The 21,202-nt window shown below is 35.5% G+C and overlaps 1 protein-coding gene across 3 annotated transcripts in view; it reads right to left on the bottom strand.

Moving 5' to 3' along the window:
* The window catches only part of NAA35 (N-alpha-acetyltransferase 35, NatC auxiliary subunit), an 84,089-nt gene that overhangs the window by 34,518 nt on the left and 28,369 nt on the right, over window positions 1-21,202 (bottom strand). For all 3 annotated transcript variants that reach the window (XR_012127774.1, XM_017679248.3, XM_073228733.1), the window contains exons 7-11: window positions 18,527-18,593; window positions 18,406-18,449; window positions 16,620-16,670; window positions 15,907-15,990; window positions 14,932-15,046 (exon numbers count right to left, since the gene is read on the bottom strand). Coding sequence is in view for 2 of the 3 variants with exons in the window: in XM_017679248.3 (XP_017534737.2) it covers window positions 14,932-15,046; window positions 15,907-15,990; window positions 16,620-16,670; window positions 18,406-18,449; window positions 18,527-18,593 (361 nt within the window). In the remaining variant the exon portion in view is untranslated. The remainder of the gene's footprint in view (window positions 1-14,931; window positions 15,047-15,906; window positions 15,991-16,619; window positions 16,671-18,405; window positions 18,450-18,526; window positions 18,594-21,202) is intronic.

Below are 21,202 nucleotides of genomic sequence, written 5' to 3'. Positions count from 1 at the left end.
ATTAATTAATACATCCATCACCTCACATAACTAATTCCCCCCCCACTTTCCTCTGGGGCTGAATAATATTCCACTGTAGATATATACCGTATTTTCTTTATCACTCATCTGTAGATACAGGTTGTTTCCATACATTACCTATTGTAAATTATGCTGGAAAAATTAACGGAAAAAGTACACAAAAGGAAACCAAAAGAAAGAAGGGTAGCTATATTTATATCAGACAAACAGACTTTAAGCCAAAGACTGTAACAGGAAACAAAGAAGGTTGTTATATAATGATTTATATAAAGGAATCAATTCATCAGGAGGATATAATAATTGTAAATATTTATGCACCCAACATAGGGGCACCTAAAATATATAAAGCAAATATAGTAACAAATCCACACAGGGAAATAGACAGCAACACAATAATAGCAGAAGACTTCAAAACTCACTTTCAACAAAGGTTGGATAATCCAGACAGAAAAATCAATAACGAAACAGTGTACTTGAACTATACTTTAGATCAAATGGACCTAATAAAACATATATAGAACATTGCACTTAATAGAAGAAGAATCCACATTCTTCTCAAGCACACACGGAACATTCTCCATGATAGATCACATAAGACACAAAACAAATCTTGGCAAATTTAAAAAGACTGAAGACATATCAACTATCCTTTCCAACCACAATGGTAAAAACTAGAAATCAACAAAAGAGAAAAGCTGGAATATTTAGAAACACAAAACTACAGAACACATTTCTCAACCAATGGGTAAGAGAATAAAAAATAGCTCCAAAAAGATGGTAATGAAAATACAACATATCAAAACCTATGGGATGCTGCAAAAGCATTACTGAGCTGGAAGTTTACAGTGATGCATATATTAAGAAATTAGAGAGATGTCAAACTTTACACCTCAAGAAACTAGAAAAAGAAGAAATTAAGCTCAAAGTCAGAAGAAAGAAGGAAATAATAAAGATCAGAGTGGAAATAAATGAAACAGAGACCAAAAAAAGAAAGGAAAAAAAAAATCAATGAAAGCTAGGAGCTGGTTTTTTTGGAATGATAAACTAAACTTGCCAAACTTTTAACTACAATCTGTCTTTTGATTGGAGAACTTAGTCCATTTACATTTATTGTAATTATTGTTAGGTACAGATTTAACCATTGTCATTTTGTTGTTTTCTGGTTATTTTGTAATTCCCTGTTTTCCTTTTATCTCCTCTTGGTCTCTTGTTTTCTTTGGTGATTTTCTATAGTGGCATGCTTTAAATTCCCTTCCCTTTACATTTTGTAATTTACTGTAGGTTTTTGCTTTGTAGTTACTATGAGGCTTATACAAAACACTTTATATTTATAGGTCTATTTTAAGCTATTATAAATACAAAAGCCACCCCTACCCAACATTTTGTTTTTGATGTCACAATTTGCATCTTTTCATGCTGTGTATCCATTATTGTAGTTATAATTACTATTAAAACTTTTGTCTTTTAATCACCATACTAGGGTTATAAAGTGACTTATTTACTACCATATTATGAATTTGACAGTGTATTTACCTTTATCAGTGAGTGTTATACTTCTGTATGTTTTCCTGTTACTAATTAGCTTCCTTCCATTTCAGCTTGAAGAACTCCCTTTAACATTTCTTGTGATGTGGGTCTAGTGGTGATTAACTCCTTCAGCTTTTGTTTATCTGGAAAACTTATTATCCCTCCTTCCATTATGAGTAACTTTGCTGGGTAGAATATTCTTGATTAGCAGGTTTTTCTTTCAGCACTTTTAAAAATGATCCTTTTCCCGGCTCTTCTGCAAGGTTCCTGCTGAAAAATCTACTGATAGTTTTATTGGGAGTTCCCTTTTACATAAAAAGTTGCTTGTCTTTTGCTGCTTTGAGATTCCACTTGCCTTTGAACTTTTGACAATTATATTGTGTATTGCTGTGGGCCTCTTAGGATTCTTCTTGTTTCATAATTTAGAGGCATCCTGAATCTAGATGCCTATTTCTTTCCCCAGATTAGGGACATTTTCAGTCACCATTTCCTTGAATAAGCTTTCTGCCACTTTCTCTTCTTTTCCTTCTGGGACCCCTATAATAATGCATATATAGTCTTTTATGATGGTATCTCATAAATCCCATAAGTCATCTTTAATTTCTTCTTCTTGCTTTATTTGGATGAATTCTACTGCCCTTTTTGAGTTTGCTGATCCTTTCTTCCACTTGATCTAGTCTGCTGTTGAACTCCTCTATTGATTTTTCCAATTCAGTTACTGTATTTTTCAGCTCTGTGAATTTCTAATTGATACTTTTTATATTTTCTACATCCTTGTTGAAATTCTCACTTTGTTCATATTCATGTTATTTTGAACTTCCTATTAGGAAAATCACTTATTTCTGTTCCATTAAGATCTATTTCTAGGTATTTATTTCATTTAGAACATATTCCTGTTTCTTTATTTTCCTTGACTCTGTTTGCTTTCTGCACATTAGATAAAATGCCAGTCTCCTGGTCTTCACAGAGAGGTCTCATCTCATATAAATGAATCTTGTCAGTCAACCCACTCAAGTTCCTAATTTTTTCTCACTTTAATGATTCTCCAAGCCTCTTTCTTCATTCCTAATGGTTCCCAGTAGTTGAAGGTGTGCCAAGAACCACCAGTGTCCCAGAGAGTCACAGTCAGCACTTTGCTACAGGCTGATCAGAAGCTGGACCTTCAGGCATCAGATGGAAGGTACGTAATTAAAGCTCCTTCCAGAGAAAAACTGGGAAATAGGATTTTTGCCTAATCCCTCAGTGCTAAGCCTGGGTGCCAGCTCCTGCACAAATTTGTTTAATACAGTCCTGTAGGACTCATGAATACAAGCCCCTTTGGCTAGAAGAGTCAGGTGATCCAGGAGCTTGTCCTTCAGTTGGCAGCTGCAAAAACTCAGGTACCATGTGTATAAGTTCCTTCCTGGGAGATACTGATAACTGAGTTTAATTATTGGAGTGGGCTAGAAGAAGGTGCCTGCTGGTTTCTCCAGTCTCTAGAAGACCTCAGCCAGGCCCTAGATGACTTGCTAAATTAGAAGCCTGGCACTCAGGCAGCAGCTTTTAAAGTGTACAGATAAACTACTTCAGGGAAAGATTGAGAGAAAGGCAATTTTCCTATTCCCTCTGTGGTGAAACTTTGGGGGATATAGCCAGTTAAGAATCACTTGTTTGCTACAGTCCTTCAGAACTCATGAATGGAAGCCCCTCTAGCAAGCCAGATGATCTGTGTTCTCATCTCTCAGGTGGCAGCCATAAAAGCTGGGGAGTAAATGTGTACAAGTTGCTTCCAAGGAGATACTATAGTGACTTGGAGTGGGCTGGGGGAGGTGGGCAAGGTATCTTCTGGCTTCCCTAAAGAAAATCACAACCAGTTCCTAGTGCCTGTGAAATTAGAAGCTTGGCCCTCAGGCAGCAGCTTTTGAAGTATCCAAACAAACCTCTTTCAGGGAAAGACTGGGAAATGGGTGATTTTGCCTACTTCCTCTGCGTTGACCCATGTGCAAAAAGCCACAGTGAGTGCTGGCACACCCATTAAGTATTTCTTTGTTGGCTAATCCTGTGGGTCTCATGGACACAAGCTCTACTGGCTTTCTGAACTAGGTGTTTTGTGTTTTGTGTTTTGAGAGGCTGTCCTTCCAGAGGGAGTCTTAAAACCTGGGGTGCTAATCCTCTATCCCTCAGTAGCTGAGAGTTGGGGGTTCCCTCCCTATTGTATGGTGCCATGTTGGGGGTGAAGCTTATGGCGAAAGCATCTCAGTCTTTCCTACTCATTTTGATGTAAGTACTTTCTCATTTCTTTCATGTATAGGAGTTGCTCAGTTAGTTCCTGGGTCTCTTTTAGAAAGAAGTGCTCCATGTGTAGCTCTACATTTAGTGTGTGCATGGAAGGAAGGGAGCTCAGGAGCCTCCTATGTCACCATCTTGGTTGACTCCTACTCCCATTTGTTTTTAGTGGACAACAGTCTTAGGAAGCCGGACTTGAATGTTAGGTATGCTCACTACTATTAGGTTATTACTGCTCCCAATTTCTCTACATGATAAAAAAGCTAGAAAATGTGTATGTATATGGACATACATATATAGGTATGTATGTTCACACACATATTGATATACATACTTACGTCTTATTTCTATATCAATCTATACATACTAGAAACTATGAATTTATACCCATATCTTTAATTTCAATCCAACACCATGAACTTCAATCTAGTTTTCTCCCTTTCTAAACATGAGCATAACTCAACTCCCCAACTCTGAGAAATATGGCACAGCATAATTCTCAATATGTTTATATATGTAATTATATTTGTATTAGTTTCTAAGGATGCTGTAACAAATTATCACAAATTGGGTGTTTTAAGACAACAGACATTTATTCTCTCACAGTTCTGAAGGCCATAAGTTCAACACTGTTTTCATGGGCAGAAACACAGACGTTGGTAGGGTGACATTCATCAAAAGGCTCTAAGGGAAAGTCTGTTCCTTACCTCTTCCAGCTTCTGTGGCTGTTGGAATTCCTTGGCCAATAGCAGCATTGTACCAATCTCTACCTCTGTCTTCACATCACCTTCTCCACTTGTGTATGTCCAATCTCCCTCTGCCTCTCTTTTAGGAAGGATACCTAAGATGGTATTTAGGGCTCAACTAAATAATCCAAGATTATCTCATTAAAAGATTCTTACTTAATCACATGTAAGGTCCTGAGAATTAGAATCTTGATATATTTGGGGCTATTATTCAGCCCATTACAATCTCCTATCACTGACATCCACCTCACCTACACAGATGTGTTCTCACCTTAGTTAAACCAAGCCACCACAATCCCTACTCCGTTTGGGCTCCTACACTCCATGCCCGGCCACCTTTCTGTACAGACACTCTTCCTCAACCTGCTTAGGTTGCAACTCCCCTCATGGAACCTCCTTTCCACTCAGATACCCTCCTCTTGCTTCTTAGGCTCTGACGGTCTATGTTGGACTGTGCTCTTGTACAGATGCCCTCTTTGCCCCACTTACGATCTGATATCCTACACTTGGGAAAGTTTCCACAGGCACATCTTCTTCAACATTCTTTGATTCTGAAACCCCATACCAGGCCACCTCCATACAGAGATGCCATTTTCCCCTGCAAAGTCTCCAACAGTGCTGCACACAGCTGTCTTTATGAACCTGCATCAGGTTTTAATACCCCATGCCAGGCCATACTCACATATGCCCTCCTCAACCTGCACAGGCTATCACATGCCTGCTTCTAGGCTCTAAAAGCCTGCACTAGACTGCACTCCTACAGACATTCCCTCCTCACCCTACTCAAGGCTCTCGAAACATGTGCTCCCATGTGGTCACCCTCCTGATCCTGCTTAGGCACAGGCACCACAGGCTCAGCTGTCCTGTGCAAACACCCTCTCACCTTACTAGGGAAGTAGTGAATCTAGCCAGACTACCTTCATGACGATGCCCTCCTCAAGCCACTTACATTCAAAATCTTGTCCCAGGACCATCTCTTTGCAGATGTCTTCCTCACTCCACTACTATGTAAAGACATGTCCTTACCCCACATAGGCTTAATGGACCTAAGGAATGTCCTCCTATGACATCCTCCCTACCACATGATTGCAACACACTGCACCAAGCCACCCCATCACCTACACAGACAGCATCCTAATCCTGGTTCAGGTTCTAACATATAGTCTAGTACAGATGCTCACTTGGATCAGGCCCACTTCATGGCTTTAGGACTGAATTTTTTTAAGAAAAGAAGGAATGAAGAGCAAGAACCAGATCTTACTTTTGTCCCCACTTCTCTCAGAAAATACACACTTCTCTCTGTAATGCTTTTGACTGCTATCATTCACTAGGGTTTACTTTAGTATACTTCCTGATAATTAAGAAGTTTTTGTAGTTAATTTTACAACTATAAGCTTATTAAATACCTCTAAGGTTCTATATCTTCAGATAGGTATCTATTAATCTCCTTGCCCATAAAAAATCAATGATTTTCACCTCCTTTTCCCACCAAATTTGAATTGTTATCTCCCTCATCACCAGATACATTTGTTCAAATATATTTATACACCATAATAGATTTATCAATATTAACTACTGTTTGGACTCTTGCAATATGAAAGAAAACAAAACTAGCCTTCTTCCCCCGTTATCCCTTTGACTTTTGTTAAACAATTACTTTTATCTTGTCAAGGTTCATGACTTACATTTAGTAAAATTAACTTCTACAGCTGTTTTCACCATAGTTCTACAATGAAATAGATTTAATGCTCACTGTCTATCCTTTCTGCCATAGCTTTTCATTTATGTCAAAGCAAGCTGAATTTTATTCTTGATTCCAATCTTTTTACCTCAGGAAAAAGAAGAAAAATATTTCTAGAGTTCTTGCAAGTTTAAAAATATTTGTCTGTGTGTGTCACTTAATGGGTAGTTGGGATAGACATAAAATTTTGGGACCACAGTTTTTTACCCAAAAACTTTGAGATATTGTTCCTCACTTTATGTATTGAATGTTGATGTTGATGTGAAGAACTCTGAAATCAGGCTGTACATATAACTGTGGCTTTATATCTAAAGTAATTTATCAGGATATATCTAACAATTAGTAATTTTTAAATTATATTCCCTAGGACATATTATAGCCTTTCAATTAAACTTGTAGATTTAATTATATTTTCTTCTTTCTATAAAAGTTTTAACTTTTTTTCTTGCTCCATTATTTGTCTATCCTCTAAAGGGACACCAATTATGAGTACACAGTTGACCCTAGAACAAAATGGGTTTGAACTGCACAGTTTCACTTAATACAGAGATTTTTTTTCAATATACTGGAAAATTATTAGGACATTTGAGACTATTTGCAAAAATACTTTCTTTTCTCTAGCTTACTTTATTCTAAGAATACAGTGTATAACAAAATATGTGTTAACTGACTGCTATTGGTATAAGGCTTCCAATCAACAGTAGGCTATAAGTAATTATGTTTTGAAGTTATTTGTGGATTTAAGACTACATGGGGGTTCAGCATCCCTAACCCATTTACTGCTCGAGGGTCAACTATATGGAATTTTCTTTGGCTATGATTTTCCTAATACTTCGAATATTTTTGTTCCCTTCCATTTTGTTTAGTTTTTCCTCAGTGCTGATCTGTTGTCCTTTATAGCTTTTCGGCAATGCTTATTAGCACACTTTTTGCTATTTTCAGTGAGGTCTCTACTTTCAGGATTTTTCTCTTCATTCACCTGGCTTTTTCCTTATTTTTGCTCATTAATTTCCTGAAATTTTTGTGTATGAATACCATAGTTTCTTTTTTAATTTTTATATCAATGAGCCAGTTGTTTGGGTGAGGTGTTAGTACAGTACTTTAGACTAACAGGAAGCCTCACTGACTTGCAGTTAGGCCCCACTATGATGTGCACGTGTGAGCACACCAAAGAAGTTACCTCCGTACCTCCTTTACTGACAAAGATCACCAGTTGCTAGACTACTAGCCTGCTAATATCTAAAGCATGTCCTCTATCTTAAAAGAGTAAAAAAGATAGCACATTTGCATAGTTTCTTGTAAAGCCCCACCTCCTTTGCATCTCCAGGAATATTAATCAAATAGGTTCTAATCGCCAGCTTGTACCCCACTGTTAGTTGTTATTCCAAAAGACACCCTGGTTGTTATTTAATTGTTAAGGAATTAAATAACCTGTCCTTCAGGTTATGTCAACTACTTTGGAGAAATGTGCTTTTCTGGTTTACTCATATTTTTTACATCAAGAAAATCTTGAAATCCATTCTCGGTGTGCTCCTTTATCTCGGTTGTACTGTTAGTATGTTTGGCAGCCCTATCCTGATTTGGGTTATAAGAGTTTCCTATTTTTGAAGAAGTGGGAGGATTCTGTTTCTCATATTCCTTATAGTTTTCAGTTGGTTGTATAAAGGAGCAGGAGAGACATTTTTATACTGAACTATCTAAAAACCAGAAATCCTCTGGATTACACACATATACCACATGTGTATGGATTATTAAATTAAAATAGCAATACAAATACTGAATCATTATGTTATACAACTGGAACTAATACAGTGTTATATGTCAATTACATTTCAATTAAAAAAACAAAAAAGAGTAAACACAGTAAGTTCCTGGCACTAGCACATCATGACAAAGGCCTCTCCAATGGGTTCTAATTTCAAAATGAAGTCAGCTCTCCCCTTTTGTACAATACCAAGCTGGCAAATGAAGTCAACTGGGTTGAGGCAGCACAGTTTCTGCTTCAGCACCAAATTCAGCATTTAGGAGGTTAAAGGTGCCATATTACCAGATGATACATTATTATATTCTAAATTACAATTTAATCTATTTTTAATTAGCACTAATTTTTAATTAACTTTCTTTCACTCAGTCATAAATGCATGCCACTTAAGAATCAAACAGCAGAACAAGGTTTTTATTAAAATTTACAATTCTCTGCCCATCTTCTCCCCCAGTTCCATTATTTCTCTCTTCCCAGAGGAATTCTCTTCCTTTTTCTCAGCTGTTTCTTTTGGTATTTACCTCCACATTGCCAAATATCAAGCTTATAGTGCTACTTCAGATTTTTTCAGTTTTATACATTATCTCTGACTCACTCCTTCATCTTCAAAAGGAAGAAGTTACAGTTATGTGTAAAACTGAGAAAATATCAAGTAGCACCATAAGCATATATAAATTATGTGCACATATACACTTCTGTCCTTTCATCTCCAACATAGTTCATAATTTTGGTTATGATTAATATTCAGCATTTGTACCACTATGGGTAAGTAATACTCACATTTGGATAACTTCTACAAACATAGGAATTCTTTAATTTTTATATTTATTCTGAAGTTAATCATTGTCGCACTTTTTGCTTTGTTTCTATATATTTAATAATTCAACACCGAATCTTTTGGCAATTCTCTAAATTCCTTCCTATACAATACTACACCTATCATAGAGTTACTGGTGACAAGTCCTGTATCAACTTTGAGACACTCCCCTAAAACCTATGACATCCTTTAATCTTGACTTGTCCTGCATGTACAGTGCTCAGCTAGTATGTGGTGATCTCACTGTACCATCACCCTGAGGATTTCCATAATTTTCTTATGATAGATTTTCATATTCCCTAAACTCCATGCTTTGCTTTTTGGATTTACTCCCTTGTTCTAGTGGAACACATATAACAGTAGTTTCATGAAAACCTTTTGGGATATTAATTTTTTGAGACTTTAAATAATTGGAGTATCTTTCCTTACAATTAAATAACAGTTTGAGACTAGGATTCAAGATTAGAAACCATCCACTATCCCCCAAATTATGAAAACATTGCTCCACTGATTTTCTTTTAATTGCAATTCTACTGAGATATAATTAAATTATAACTCATCCATTAAAAGTATACAATTTGTTTTTTAAGTACAGTCACAGAGTTGTAGAAACCACCACCACAATCAAATATAGAACATTTTCTTCATACCAAGAATAAACTCTGTATCCATTCGCAGTCACTGTCCTTCTTCTCATCCTTCCTCAGTCCTAAGCAGGCAACCAATCTGTCTCTATGGATTTGCCAATTCCACACATTTTATACAAATGACAATCACACATGGGCTTTTGTGACTGGCTTTGTCTACTGAGCATAATGTTTTTAAGGTCCATCCATGTTGTAGCAAGTATCAGTACTTCATTTCTTTCAACTGTTGTGTTAAATTTTAACTTTTGTGTGAAATACACTGCACGGATACACAACGTTACTTATCATTCATCTGCTGATGGACATTTGGGTTGTTTCCACCTCTTGGCTGACATGAATAATGCTATGAGCAATAATGTATAACTTTTTGTGTGAACATATGTTTCCATTTCTCTTGGGTTGGAATATATACCTAGGGTTCCATATATCTAGGGTTGGAATTGGTGTGTATTATTACTCTACATTTAATATATTAGACACTACAAGATTGTTTTCCAAAGCAGTTGCATTATTTTACATTCCCAGCGGCATTGTATGAAGTTTCAAGTTTGTGTCTTCACTAACATTTATTATGTCTTTTTGATTATAGCCATCTAGTGGGTAGTAAATTATATCTTTTTCTTTTAATTTGTCATTTGTTAAAAAGACTTTTCTTTCCCCTCTGAATTATCTTGGCTCCTGTCAAATATCAAATGACCATAAATGTGAGTGTTCATTTTTGGATTCTCAGCTCTATTCCAATAATATATGTCTATCTGTATGCCAGGACCACACTGCCTTGATTAGACAGTAGCTTTGTAGTAAGTTTTGAAATCAGTATAACTCCTTCAACTTTGTTCTTAACTCCTTCAACTTTGTTCTTTAATCCACTGATTTAAGTCTCATGACACTCTGTCTTGATTCTGTTTATATAATTTGTTTTTGTCTCTTTCAAATTTCTAAAGGTCTTCTATTTTTCCCCCCTCTTCTGAAATTTCATGATAATATGGCTTGACAGAAGTCTATTTTCATCTTGGTAGTGCTGGGATGCTCTTTATTGGCTCTTTAAATCTGGGTATTTGTATCATTTGATTCCAGGAAAAATTTACTCAAATTTTTTTTTTGCTTCTATTTTCTGATTTCTTTTTCTGGAACTTTTATTAGTTTTTTCTTTATTTATCTCATTTATTTACTATTTATATACCTTTTTTGATCTTTTGGATTCACCTTATAATACTATGTTTTCATTTTCCATCTTTTCATTTTTTTACTCTATTTTTAAAAATCTCCTTAACTTTGTGTTCCACATTTCCTTCCTACTTATTGCTACCATTTCTACTCTTATATTTTGAATCTCAAAGAACGTATTTTCTTCCTTTTAATAGCACCTATTTTTATTTTCCATCTCCAGCATGAAAAAAGTACAAAATGAAGAAACAAAATACCTTTAAAGAAAATGACAAAATCAGTATACATGTAAAACAAAAGCTGGGGATAAAAACCCCATTAACAGTTCTATGAATACCAGTTAAGCTTTTCCACCAAGCCATTTTATCAGGGAACTACTGATATCAATATATTTAGAATTTCTTGGTTTTTTTCCCCACTATTTGGGCTTATCAATTTTCCTTGAAAAGAATTGCCCAAATCCTTAAGTGGAGTACAAGAGCCAGGCTGCACTGTTTTAAAAAGCAGGATGGAGGAAGGCTAGAGCTTAGGGAAGGAAATAAGTCACAATAATCACTACTTAATTTTCATATAAATCCCCCATAATGTGCACCATTCAACTGTGCTTGGTGTCCCTTCAGCCCAGAAACTGTTTCTTATTCCAGAGAATAAACTTTTATCCTTCTGAGGCTCAGTAACATCACCCAGGAGAAAATGAGGAGGAAATCTGTGCTTCAAACAGTTCTCATGTTATCAGCATTAATTCTCATTCGTCATTTTTAGAGATATCTGCTATACTAAAGATAGGCTCTTCATAAGATTCGTAGTACAAATTGGGTTGTCTCTTGACCTTCGCTATCAGTGACTAAGAATTAAATTATTTGGGGACAGCTAGGTCAACGTCTTTCTGTTTTCCAGCTTCTAATATTTTGTTGCTATTGTCTTCTCTCCCTGTCTTTACTCTTATTTATCAATTATGTCTATTTAAAAGAAGAATGTTTCTTCATTGTTTCATTGGGGTTTCAGAAGGTAAATGCATGTGTTCAATCTGTGAATTTAAATCAGACATCTTTGGATATATTATGAAAGGAAAACAAGTCCTCTTGAAACTGAGTGTCAGAGTTGAAAATACTTCTCAAAAGTACCCACCACTCAAACATTGTGGAAAGCAATATGGAGGTTCCTCAAAATGCTCAAAATTGAAATACCATTTGACCCAGGAATTCCACTTCTAGGAATTTACCCTAAGAATGCAGCAGCCCAGTTTGAAAAAGACAGATGCACCCTTATGTTTATCGCAGCACTATTTACAATAGCCAAGAAATGGAAGCAACCTAAGTGTCCATCAGTAGATGAATGGATAAAGAAGATATGGAACATATATACAATGGAATATTATCCAGCCATAAGAAGAAAACAAATCCTACCATTTGCAACAACATGGATGGAGCTAGAGGGTATTATGCTCAGTGAAATAAGTCAGGCGGCGAAAGACAAGTACCAAATGATTTCACTCATATGTGGAGTATAAGAACAAAGAAAAACTGAAGGAACAAAACAGCAGCAGAATCACAGAACCCAAGAATGGACTAACAGTTACCAAAGGGAAAGGGACTGGGGATGATGGGTGGGAAGGGAGGGATAAGGGCGGGGAAAAAGAAAGGGGGCATTACAATTAGCAAGTATAGTGTTGTGGGGGGGTACAGGGAGGGCTGTACAACACAGAGAAGACAGGTGGTGATTATACAGCATCTTGCTATGCTGATGGACAGTGACTGTAGTGGGGTGTGTGGGGGGGGACTTTGTGAGGAGGGGGCCTGGTAAATATAGTGTTCTTCATGTAATTGTAGATTAATGATAGCAAAAAAAAGGTATACACCAATTTTAGGCAACACAATATTAAATAAATTTTTCATTTCCATTTGCATTCTAAAGAGTAAATCAAATCTATCTATAGTTAACTAGGGAAGAACATGGGAAAGAGAAATTCTGACAAGTGGAACCAGGAAAGTATCAATGGAGGACATGATATAATTATCCTTCTGAAGGATGGGTTAGAATTCCATAGATATAAAAAGATGTATAGAATTCAAGAGCAGTAAGACAGGTAAGTAAAGACAAAGAGCAACAATCACTTCACTAGATCCTCTTCTTCCCTTGTTTCTTCAATAAAGATCTAACCCAAGGTCCTGAACCTGGCAAGCTTCAAGTGATGGAGTGACAGCCACGCCTTCAATTTCAAATAGTGCTTAATATGAAACTAACTTCAAAACTTGCTTTTCCATCCATTTTCCAGAGCCAAATATTTACTTTACTGGTAGACTGCTCCATGTCACATCAAAAATCCCATTCAGGTATCTGAGCTGCCCTCCTTAATCACCTCCTATTCCCAAACCTCTTCTTCTTTCTGCATCTTCAAGACAATTGTCAAGAAGACCCACAGCAAGTAATCTTTCTGATCAAATTAGATTCTTCCTCCTTTCTCTCTCTACACCACGATTTCCAAGTCCTACTGGTTATATACCTTTTCAGTGGGAAGCTAAAATGAATGCTCAGCAGTTTAAAGGTTTATGTGCCATTTTTGTCACTAGCTGGAGTTATAATAATATTAAGAAAGCAGAATGAGTAATCTGAGACCAAAACTAATCTGTATTATTGACTTATCATCATTTTTAGAACAGACATTATTGAAATGGCATTCATTTTTCTATTATAGAATTGTTCAGCTTTATGCTTAAGGGGTAATTTTGAAATTAGACTGGGCCAGCTTAAAGGTATTAAATGAAGAACTAAGCAGAGTATTCATGAAATTTAAAATTTCACCTGCTTAATCAGAAGATTATATTCTTTAAAAAGTTGATTCAAGCCAACTTTATACACTCCATCTTCCCGAAGCTTACTAATGAGCACAGAAATAGTGGAGAATATAATATAGGCAGAAGAAAAAATTCGGGGAAAATGGTCTGAAATATAGGGAAGCCACAAACCACATGGGCATGATCCTGTGACAATTACCACCTTTGGAGTTATAGACTAGGACAGCCCCACAGTTGTCAGATATAGCAAAAAGGAGCATCAGAATCTAGTCATCTGGAAGATTACTGGTTTGCATCATTAACACTTTGTTGATATATAACCCAAAAACAAAAACTACTTTGAAGTAATGCATTATACAGAGGTTTTTATAAAAGCATTCTTACAAGAGATTTCAAAGTACATACGTTATGCTCTCAATAAACATAGCTCATTAATGCCCAACAAACTCTTTTTTTAAAATGTCCCATTGTTACAGAATGCTACCCTTTCATCTCAAATACATATTCTCCCTACTAGGGAAAATGAGAAAATGTTAATGAATTAATAAAGTATAATTATTAAAAACATCATGATCATGGTAATACTGATTTCCTAAACCAAATTATCTTTTGGACTGCTCTACTACCTAACCTTTGAATAAGAAAAAAAATTCATGGGAAGGGAACACCAAAACTGTTGTCCTGAAAATGGGAGGATGAGTTGGAAAAAGGAAGCAGTATGAAACAGTAAAAGCTGGCCTTCCTGATAATGGGACCAACAACCGGGAAAAACTAATTTAAAGAATATGAACCTCATCCCATTTTAATGAATTTTAAGAATAATCAAAACTGTTACACATTATCTAAAATGTTAACTTAGTTGCAATTTTAAAACAAAGGTACAATATTTCTTTCATTTTAAGGCCAATTTCACTAAAAAAATCTGTTAAAAATGTGCCAAGCACTGCAGATATAAACAAATAAGAAAGTTCCTGGCCTAAAAGTACTCTGTATCTCATGGAAAGATAAACAACTATGATCTGATATACTAAAAAAACATTAATTCAGATTATGTGTACCTGTCCAGTGAGGCTGCAAAGGGAATACAGAGGCCTGCCTAGCAGAGTCAGGGAAGACTGTGTAATGGGGGTGATGACTCTCAAAGCAGTAAAGGGTGTTTTGATTACAAAAAGAAATGTACTGTTGACAACATGGCAGCATGATAAACAGATAGCATAAATATTCAGAGCCCAAACAGTAAGATACAGGACATGGTGAAGTTCCATAGCAGTGTTTTGATCCAGAATAAATGTTAAAAGTAGGGGGCATAAACACTCGACGGCTATAGAGTAAAATATTCCAAGGTCCAGGTAGACTGACTTAAATGCAATTTTAGAACAAACCAAACACTAAATATTTTGGATGGGAAAGTAAACAAAGAACAGTAACAAAACAAACAATTACCTCCTTTTGTAGTATCATTCTGGGCCTGGATGCCATGATGTAATGAATTATGAATGGCAGAAAGAAGATCTGCTGCTTGAACCATCAATTTTTGAGCTTCTGCAACAGCACTGGTCTAGCAAATAAATCACCAAAAACATTCTTACATATTCTTTCACTGAAAGATATACATTAAATAGGAAAATCCTATAAACAATAATGAAATTTAATGCTTGCTGTAATGACAACAGTTTTCACAAACTATTCATTTAATACAGGATACCCGGATCCTGTTAGGATAGAAATTTATTTTTTTACCCATATCTGTATGTTGTAGGCGTCATTATAAGACATTTGTTTCTTCTGTTAATCTTATATTTAAAAAAAAAAACCAGAGCTGCAGTCAACTAAAAACTTTCAGCATTTCTACTATGTCACTCACCAAGGTGAAAAAAAAGTGAAAAAATTACAATTATGGAAATCAGATCAATGGGAAAGGTTGTGTCTCTACTCAGCACTTACTATCTACTCACAAATTACTTTGTAATTGACTTGAGTTCATGTAAATACACAAAAGGAAAAGTGTTCACCATCTAGGGCTTACTTTAGGTTCTACACAAATCCAACAGTTAACTATTTTAACTGAAAGAAGATCTCTGCCTATAATTCTCATTTTTACTTTCTCCTTTTCAACTCACAAAATAGAATTACTCACAAGCAATATCAGCTTCTACTTTATCCACTAAAAAGAAATATATGATATTATTTTTCTATCAATTACAGACATAGCTTTGTTATGGAGCGGAATGTAAAATTCACTAACTATTTAAAATCAACAGAGTTACTCTGATATAAATACACCAAATACTGAGTGTTGTGTATGTGCAAACAGGGCATTTAAATGGAAAGTCTGAACTACTTCAATAAAGCATTGCATTCCACCCCACTCCACCCCCATCTGCCAAAACACTAAAATAGATTGGTAAATGCCCTTACCTCTTTCTTAGTAAAGGCTATTAGCACTGTCAGTAACACTCGAGTAAATTTCACTCTGCTGAATACTGCTAAACATTGTTGGTGCTAAAAATTAAGAAAGACTAGAAGTTAAAAGATGTAAAATCTGTCAAAGGAATTTCACTTTAAAATACAGTATTTTAAGTCCTAAATCTCAATGTTAGTAACTTACTACGTTACAAACAACTTTACTTACAGTCTTTTAAATGTCTGAAAATGAGCTGCAGAAAAAAAACATAAAGCCTATTCTACTGAAAAAGAAATATAAAGCTTCTATATCAACAGGACTGGTTTTCCCTTAAATCAAACATTACACTAAAAAACTGACTTAATTAGCGTTTTAAAAAGGACTGCAAACAGGCGCTCTAAGCAGTCACAAACTTTAGGATCTCAACAAAACTTCAGCAACTTTGATACTAGGCAAGTTCTTGCAAAGTTTTGATGTATCATCTATAAAAAGTCATTCTGTCTTCCTACCTCACAGGAATACTGAGGAGCTTTGAAATTATGTATTTGAAATAGCTGTATTATCATTCCATCAAAATAAATACAAGGGAAATAAAATCCCTTGCAGTGTCCAATTTTTAAAGAAATACCTTAAAAAGAGCTTCCACAAATTATAACGCAGTTCATAAAACTACAACATTAAGAGGTAGACTTCCTGATATTATCTACCAGAAAATAAGTTCAATTACTTCTAGTTCAACTTCTGGATCTCTTTCTTCTCCTTGTCGACTTCGAGTACTCTACAATTTTAAAAAAGGTGAATTAAAACAAGCACAAACTTCTAAAAGCATTAGTTTAGAAATGTACAAGGCAAGCACTAAATAAGTTTATTGAATATATATGTAAGAATCTATTCTTAAGAAAAATATTTGGAAAAAAAAAGCTGTATCTAGTATTTATTTTCCTATTAATACTACATAAAGTTCATTTTGATATAAACTATAAAGATTACATAAAAGAATAAAGTATTAAAAAGCAAAACAATGAAATAACATAAGCAAAAACACATGGCACACAGTATTTCTTTCCTTTAAAAGGATTTATTAATTGAAATCTTGATGCTGTCAAAACTAACCTGTTAAAAAATAATAGCCTTAAGGGTCCGTCAGTAGACGAATGGATAAAGAAGATGTGGTACATATACACAATGGAATATTATTCAGCCATAAGAAGAAAACAAATCCTACCATTTGCAACAACATCAATGGAGCTAGAGGGTATTATGCTCAGTGTAATGAGCCAGGCAGATAAAGACAAGTACCAAATGATTTCACTCATATGTGGAGTATAAGAACAAAGAAAAAACTTTGAAGTAACAAAACAGCAGCAGAATCACAGAACCATAGAATGAACTAACAGTTATCAAAGGGAAAGGGACTGGGGAGGATGGGTGGGAAGGGAGTGGTAAGGGGGGAAAAAGAAAGGGGGCATTACGATTAGCATGTATAATGTGGGGGGAGGCACGGGGAGGGCTGTGCAACACAGAGAAGACAAGCAGTGACTCAACAGTATCTTACTATGCTGATGGACAGTGACTGTAATGGGGTTTGTTGGGGGGGACTTGGTGAAGGGGGGAGCCTAGTAAACATAATGTTTCTCATGTAATTGTAGACTGAGACCAAAAAAAAAAAAATGTTCCAAGTCCAGAAGAAAAAAATAAAAAATAAAAAATAATAGCCTTACAAAATTATGTCATAAAAATTACATGGTAAATACTGATTTTTCTACACTAAAATACAAAACATCTTGTTAAATGAGTAACACATAATTAACTGTTTTGACAATTCCAGGGCAGTACTACAAGAAGATCTGGGTTCTAGCCCTGAGCTTCCACCTGTTCACGGCATGCCCTTAAGACAGACTCAGGTTACCTAACTCCTTTGAGCTATATTTTCCTCATCTAAAAGTAGGGCACTGTTTGCATTTTATTATCTAATTCACTGAATCATTATAAATATCAAAAAAAACAATAATATAAAATTGCTTTGACAACCATGCTGTGTTATACCAAATACAACTTTTTTCCTTCTTTAATCTGAAAACCAAACCATCAGGGTCATCTGGCTGAAGGATGTCATTCATAGAAGTCTTTAACCAGACTGGGGATCTCACCATTTACTGAGCTCTTCTACTGCTGTGGATACTGTACTAGGTATTAAAGATGCAAAGGTGAAGAAGCTAGTCTTTACTTTTGAGGAACTTAAAAGTCTAGAATACTATGCTATTCTTCAAATAGTATATTGTATTTCTAAAACACTGACAAAAAACTAAAAAATTGAAAGTGTTAAATATTCAGTGACATTAATTCAAAAGAAAGTCCTCCACAGTCTTCAAATCCATTACAAAATAAAAGCAGAGCAAAAATAAAGAAGTTCATGGCCCTACCTAACTACCCATTTGTAATTAGTGAAAAGTTAACTTGATGTTTAAGATACAAAAATCCTCTATCAAAGAAACAAGAAAAAATATATATACCTTTACTCTTCTTTGCATATCATCCTCCACATCTTTTAGCATGCCTAGAAAGAGAGGGAATGTGTTTACAAAGGAAACAAATCCAAACATAAAACTTGAATTATCTTATAAAGGGTTTTACCTGTAACTCGAAGATCTGTTACACTATTAGCCATTTTAAATCCGTAAGTCATTGATTGAAAATCTTCCTATACAGAAAAGGAATAATTAGGACCTTGAATAGTAGCAAAACCTTTCATTTTATTTCTCTTACAAAATCACCATTTGCTAATAAAGCAGTAATGAAATGTCATCCTACTTGTCTAAATATTGCTATCCTATATTCAAGCTTTCTCTATAGGTGTGCCCTTAAAACACCATATTCTAATGCTGTCTCTATCCTTAATTTCAATTGCTTGTCCTTAGGCAATTTAAATATACTTGCACTTAGTACATTCAATCTGCAAAATAAGGCAAATGCTTATGATTACATCACAAAGTAATAATTCCCACTTATAAAATATTCCTACATTCACAGGTAATCAGTTAATACATAATAACTACTGTTTTATAAAGTTACCAGATTCAAATAAAACTCTTCAAAAATTATGAAATATCTATTTACACACTACAAAGTAGTACAAAGTTAGGCTGCCAAGGTTAAACATTCTCAAATAAAATTATTCAATAACAGCAAAACCACATTCCCACGTCAGCCCCATTGTAAAGAAAAAATGATTCATACATGGATTCTCATCCCCAAAATCATTTAAAACTCTGCTGACATATTAACTATTCAAATACAGCTGACTCTTGAACAACACAGGTTTGAACTGCACAGGTCCACCTGCATGCAGATTTTTTTCAATAAATATACTGGAAAACTTTTTGAAGATTTGCAATAATTTGAAAAAAATTTTCATTTTGCTAGCTTACTTTTTATCGTAAGACTATTGTATGTAATACATATATAACATATAAAATATGTGAATAGATTATTTATGTTATTAGTAAGGTTCTGATCAACAGTAGTCTATTAGTAAAGTTTTTGGGGAGTCAAGTTATACATAGATTTTCAACTGCATGGAGGGTTGGTGCCCCTAACCTCCACAATGGTCAAGGGTCAACTGTAATTTGCTGAACTGATGTTTAAGACTATAAATTTAATATCATCAGGCTGATTCAATTAAAACATCAAAATCTCTATTAAAGGAGTGTTTCTGCTATGTTACAATTCTCTTAAAATGTATATGGAAGCTTAATGTAATGGAGTAACAGGCATTTACAGCAGTAGTCAGAACTATAGCAAAATTTCTGCATTCTTAACAAAAACATCAGTGAGCATGCAACTTTTAACAGGTACTATATCTTACAAACAGAAAGAAGAAAGAGAAAAAGCAATGTCCTTGGTCTCAAAGAACTGTTAGTGGTATTACAGGACTCACAGGATTTGGTCTTTAAAAAATCTCAAGTTGCGTTGCAGAGCTGTGAGCTTATCCTCCAGGTAAAGTTCATCACTACCTGGACATCAAATAGGATTCTCAAATTTTACATGTCTAAAAAGGAACTCACCTACTGATTACCATGAAGCTAAATGACACCTCCACCTATCAAGCTACTCAGGCTGAAAACCTGCACTTGAATCCCTTGGTCTTCCCACATCCCACAGTAAATATCTCAGAAAACCCAGTAAACTCTAGCTTCAATTTCTAATCTAACCATGGCTCATTCCTTTCACAGCTGTGTCTAGTTCAATTCACCACCACCCCTCACTTCTACTCCCACCTTCAGACAGGCACCCCACCATCCACACTTGTCCCTGCTACAATTTATTTGACACCAGAAGCCAAAGGATTGTTTTAAACTAAGTCATTTTATATCACTTCCTACTCAAAACTTTCCAACTGTTTCCTTCCTCACATGAGAATCCACATGGCCTCTAAGGTCCACCAGTATGTGGCCCTGGTTTCCCTCTCCAGCCTCATCTCCTCCCTACCACTCCTCTGTGCTCTCTGCACTGTAGTCACAGAGGCCTTGTCCTTCAAACACACCAAACACATTCTCTTCTCAGGTCTTTGTACTTGCTAACCACCTCCCCAAAATGATTTTGTTTGTAATACTTACAAAGCTCCTTCCCTTACAATATTCCACCCCCTATTCCAATGCCAGTTCCTCATACAGAGGTTTCCCCTGTGCATTCACCCCAAACAGCACCCTCCACCACTTTATATGCCCTTTCCCTGCTTTACTTTTCTTCATAGAACTTATCACCATCTGACATATTAAGTATTTGTTGACTTATGCACTGACTGTTTGTCCCAAGGAATGCATCATCAGTGAGAGTAGGGCTTTGTTTTATTCACCACTTACAGGGGTCATTTGGTTAGCAACCTTTCTAAGTCCATCAAGCTGGCTACAAGATATCCTAAATAGTGGAGACTGTGGCAAACTGGAGAACATACACTTCATCTAAAGGAAATCACTCACTACTCAACCTACTGTGGCCACAAGTGAATGCAAGGCCAGTGTGTTAAGATCTCCTAATTTTTCAGAACAAAAACCTAATATAATGTAAAAATCCTCCGGTTTTGAAATATTACAAATTTATAAAAACTAAGTAGGCCAACACTGTGAAAACAAAACAAAAACACACCTGTAAGCGCTATCTATGAACTGTTTGCCAAGAGGAGTCTCAGGAAAAGTATCTGGGAGAACAGCACAGATTTCTGTAGTAAGTACTGACCTCAGTAACAAGAACTTAATCTAAGTCACTGGAGGACTGAAACAGAGGAATTAAATGCTGTCATTAAAAAAATCA

Source organism: Manis javanica, chromosome 2 (assembly GCF_040802235.1).
Source record: "Manis javanica isolate MJ-LG chromosome 2, MJ_LKY, whole genome shotgun sequence".
Classification (NCBI taxonomy): Eukaryota; Metazoa; Chordata; class Mammalia; order Pholidota; family Manidae; genus Manis; species Manis javanica.
Note: the sequence above shows the minus strand (reverse complement) of the source record. Positions and strands in the feature narration are given on the sequence as shown.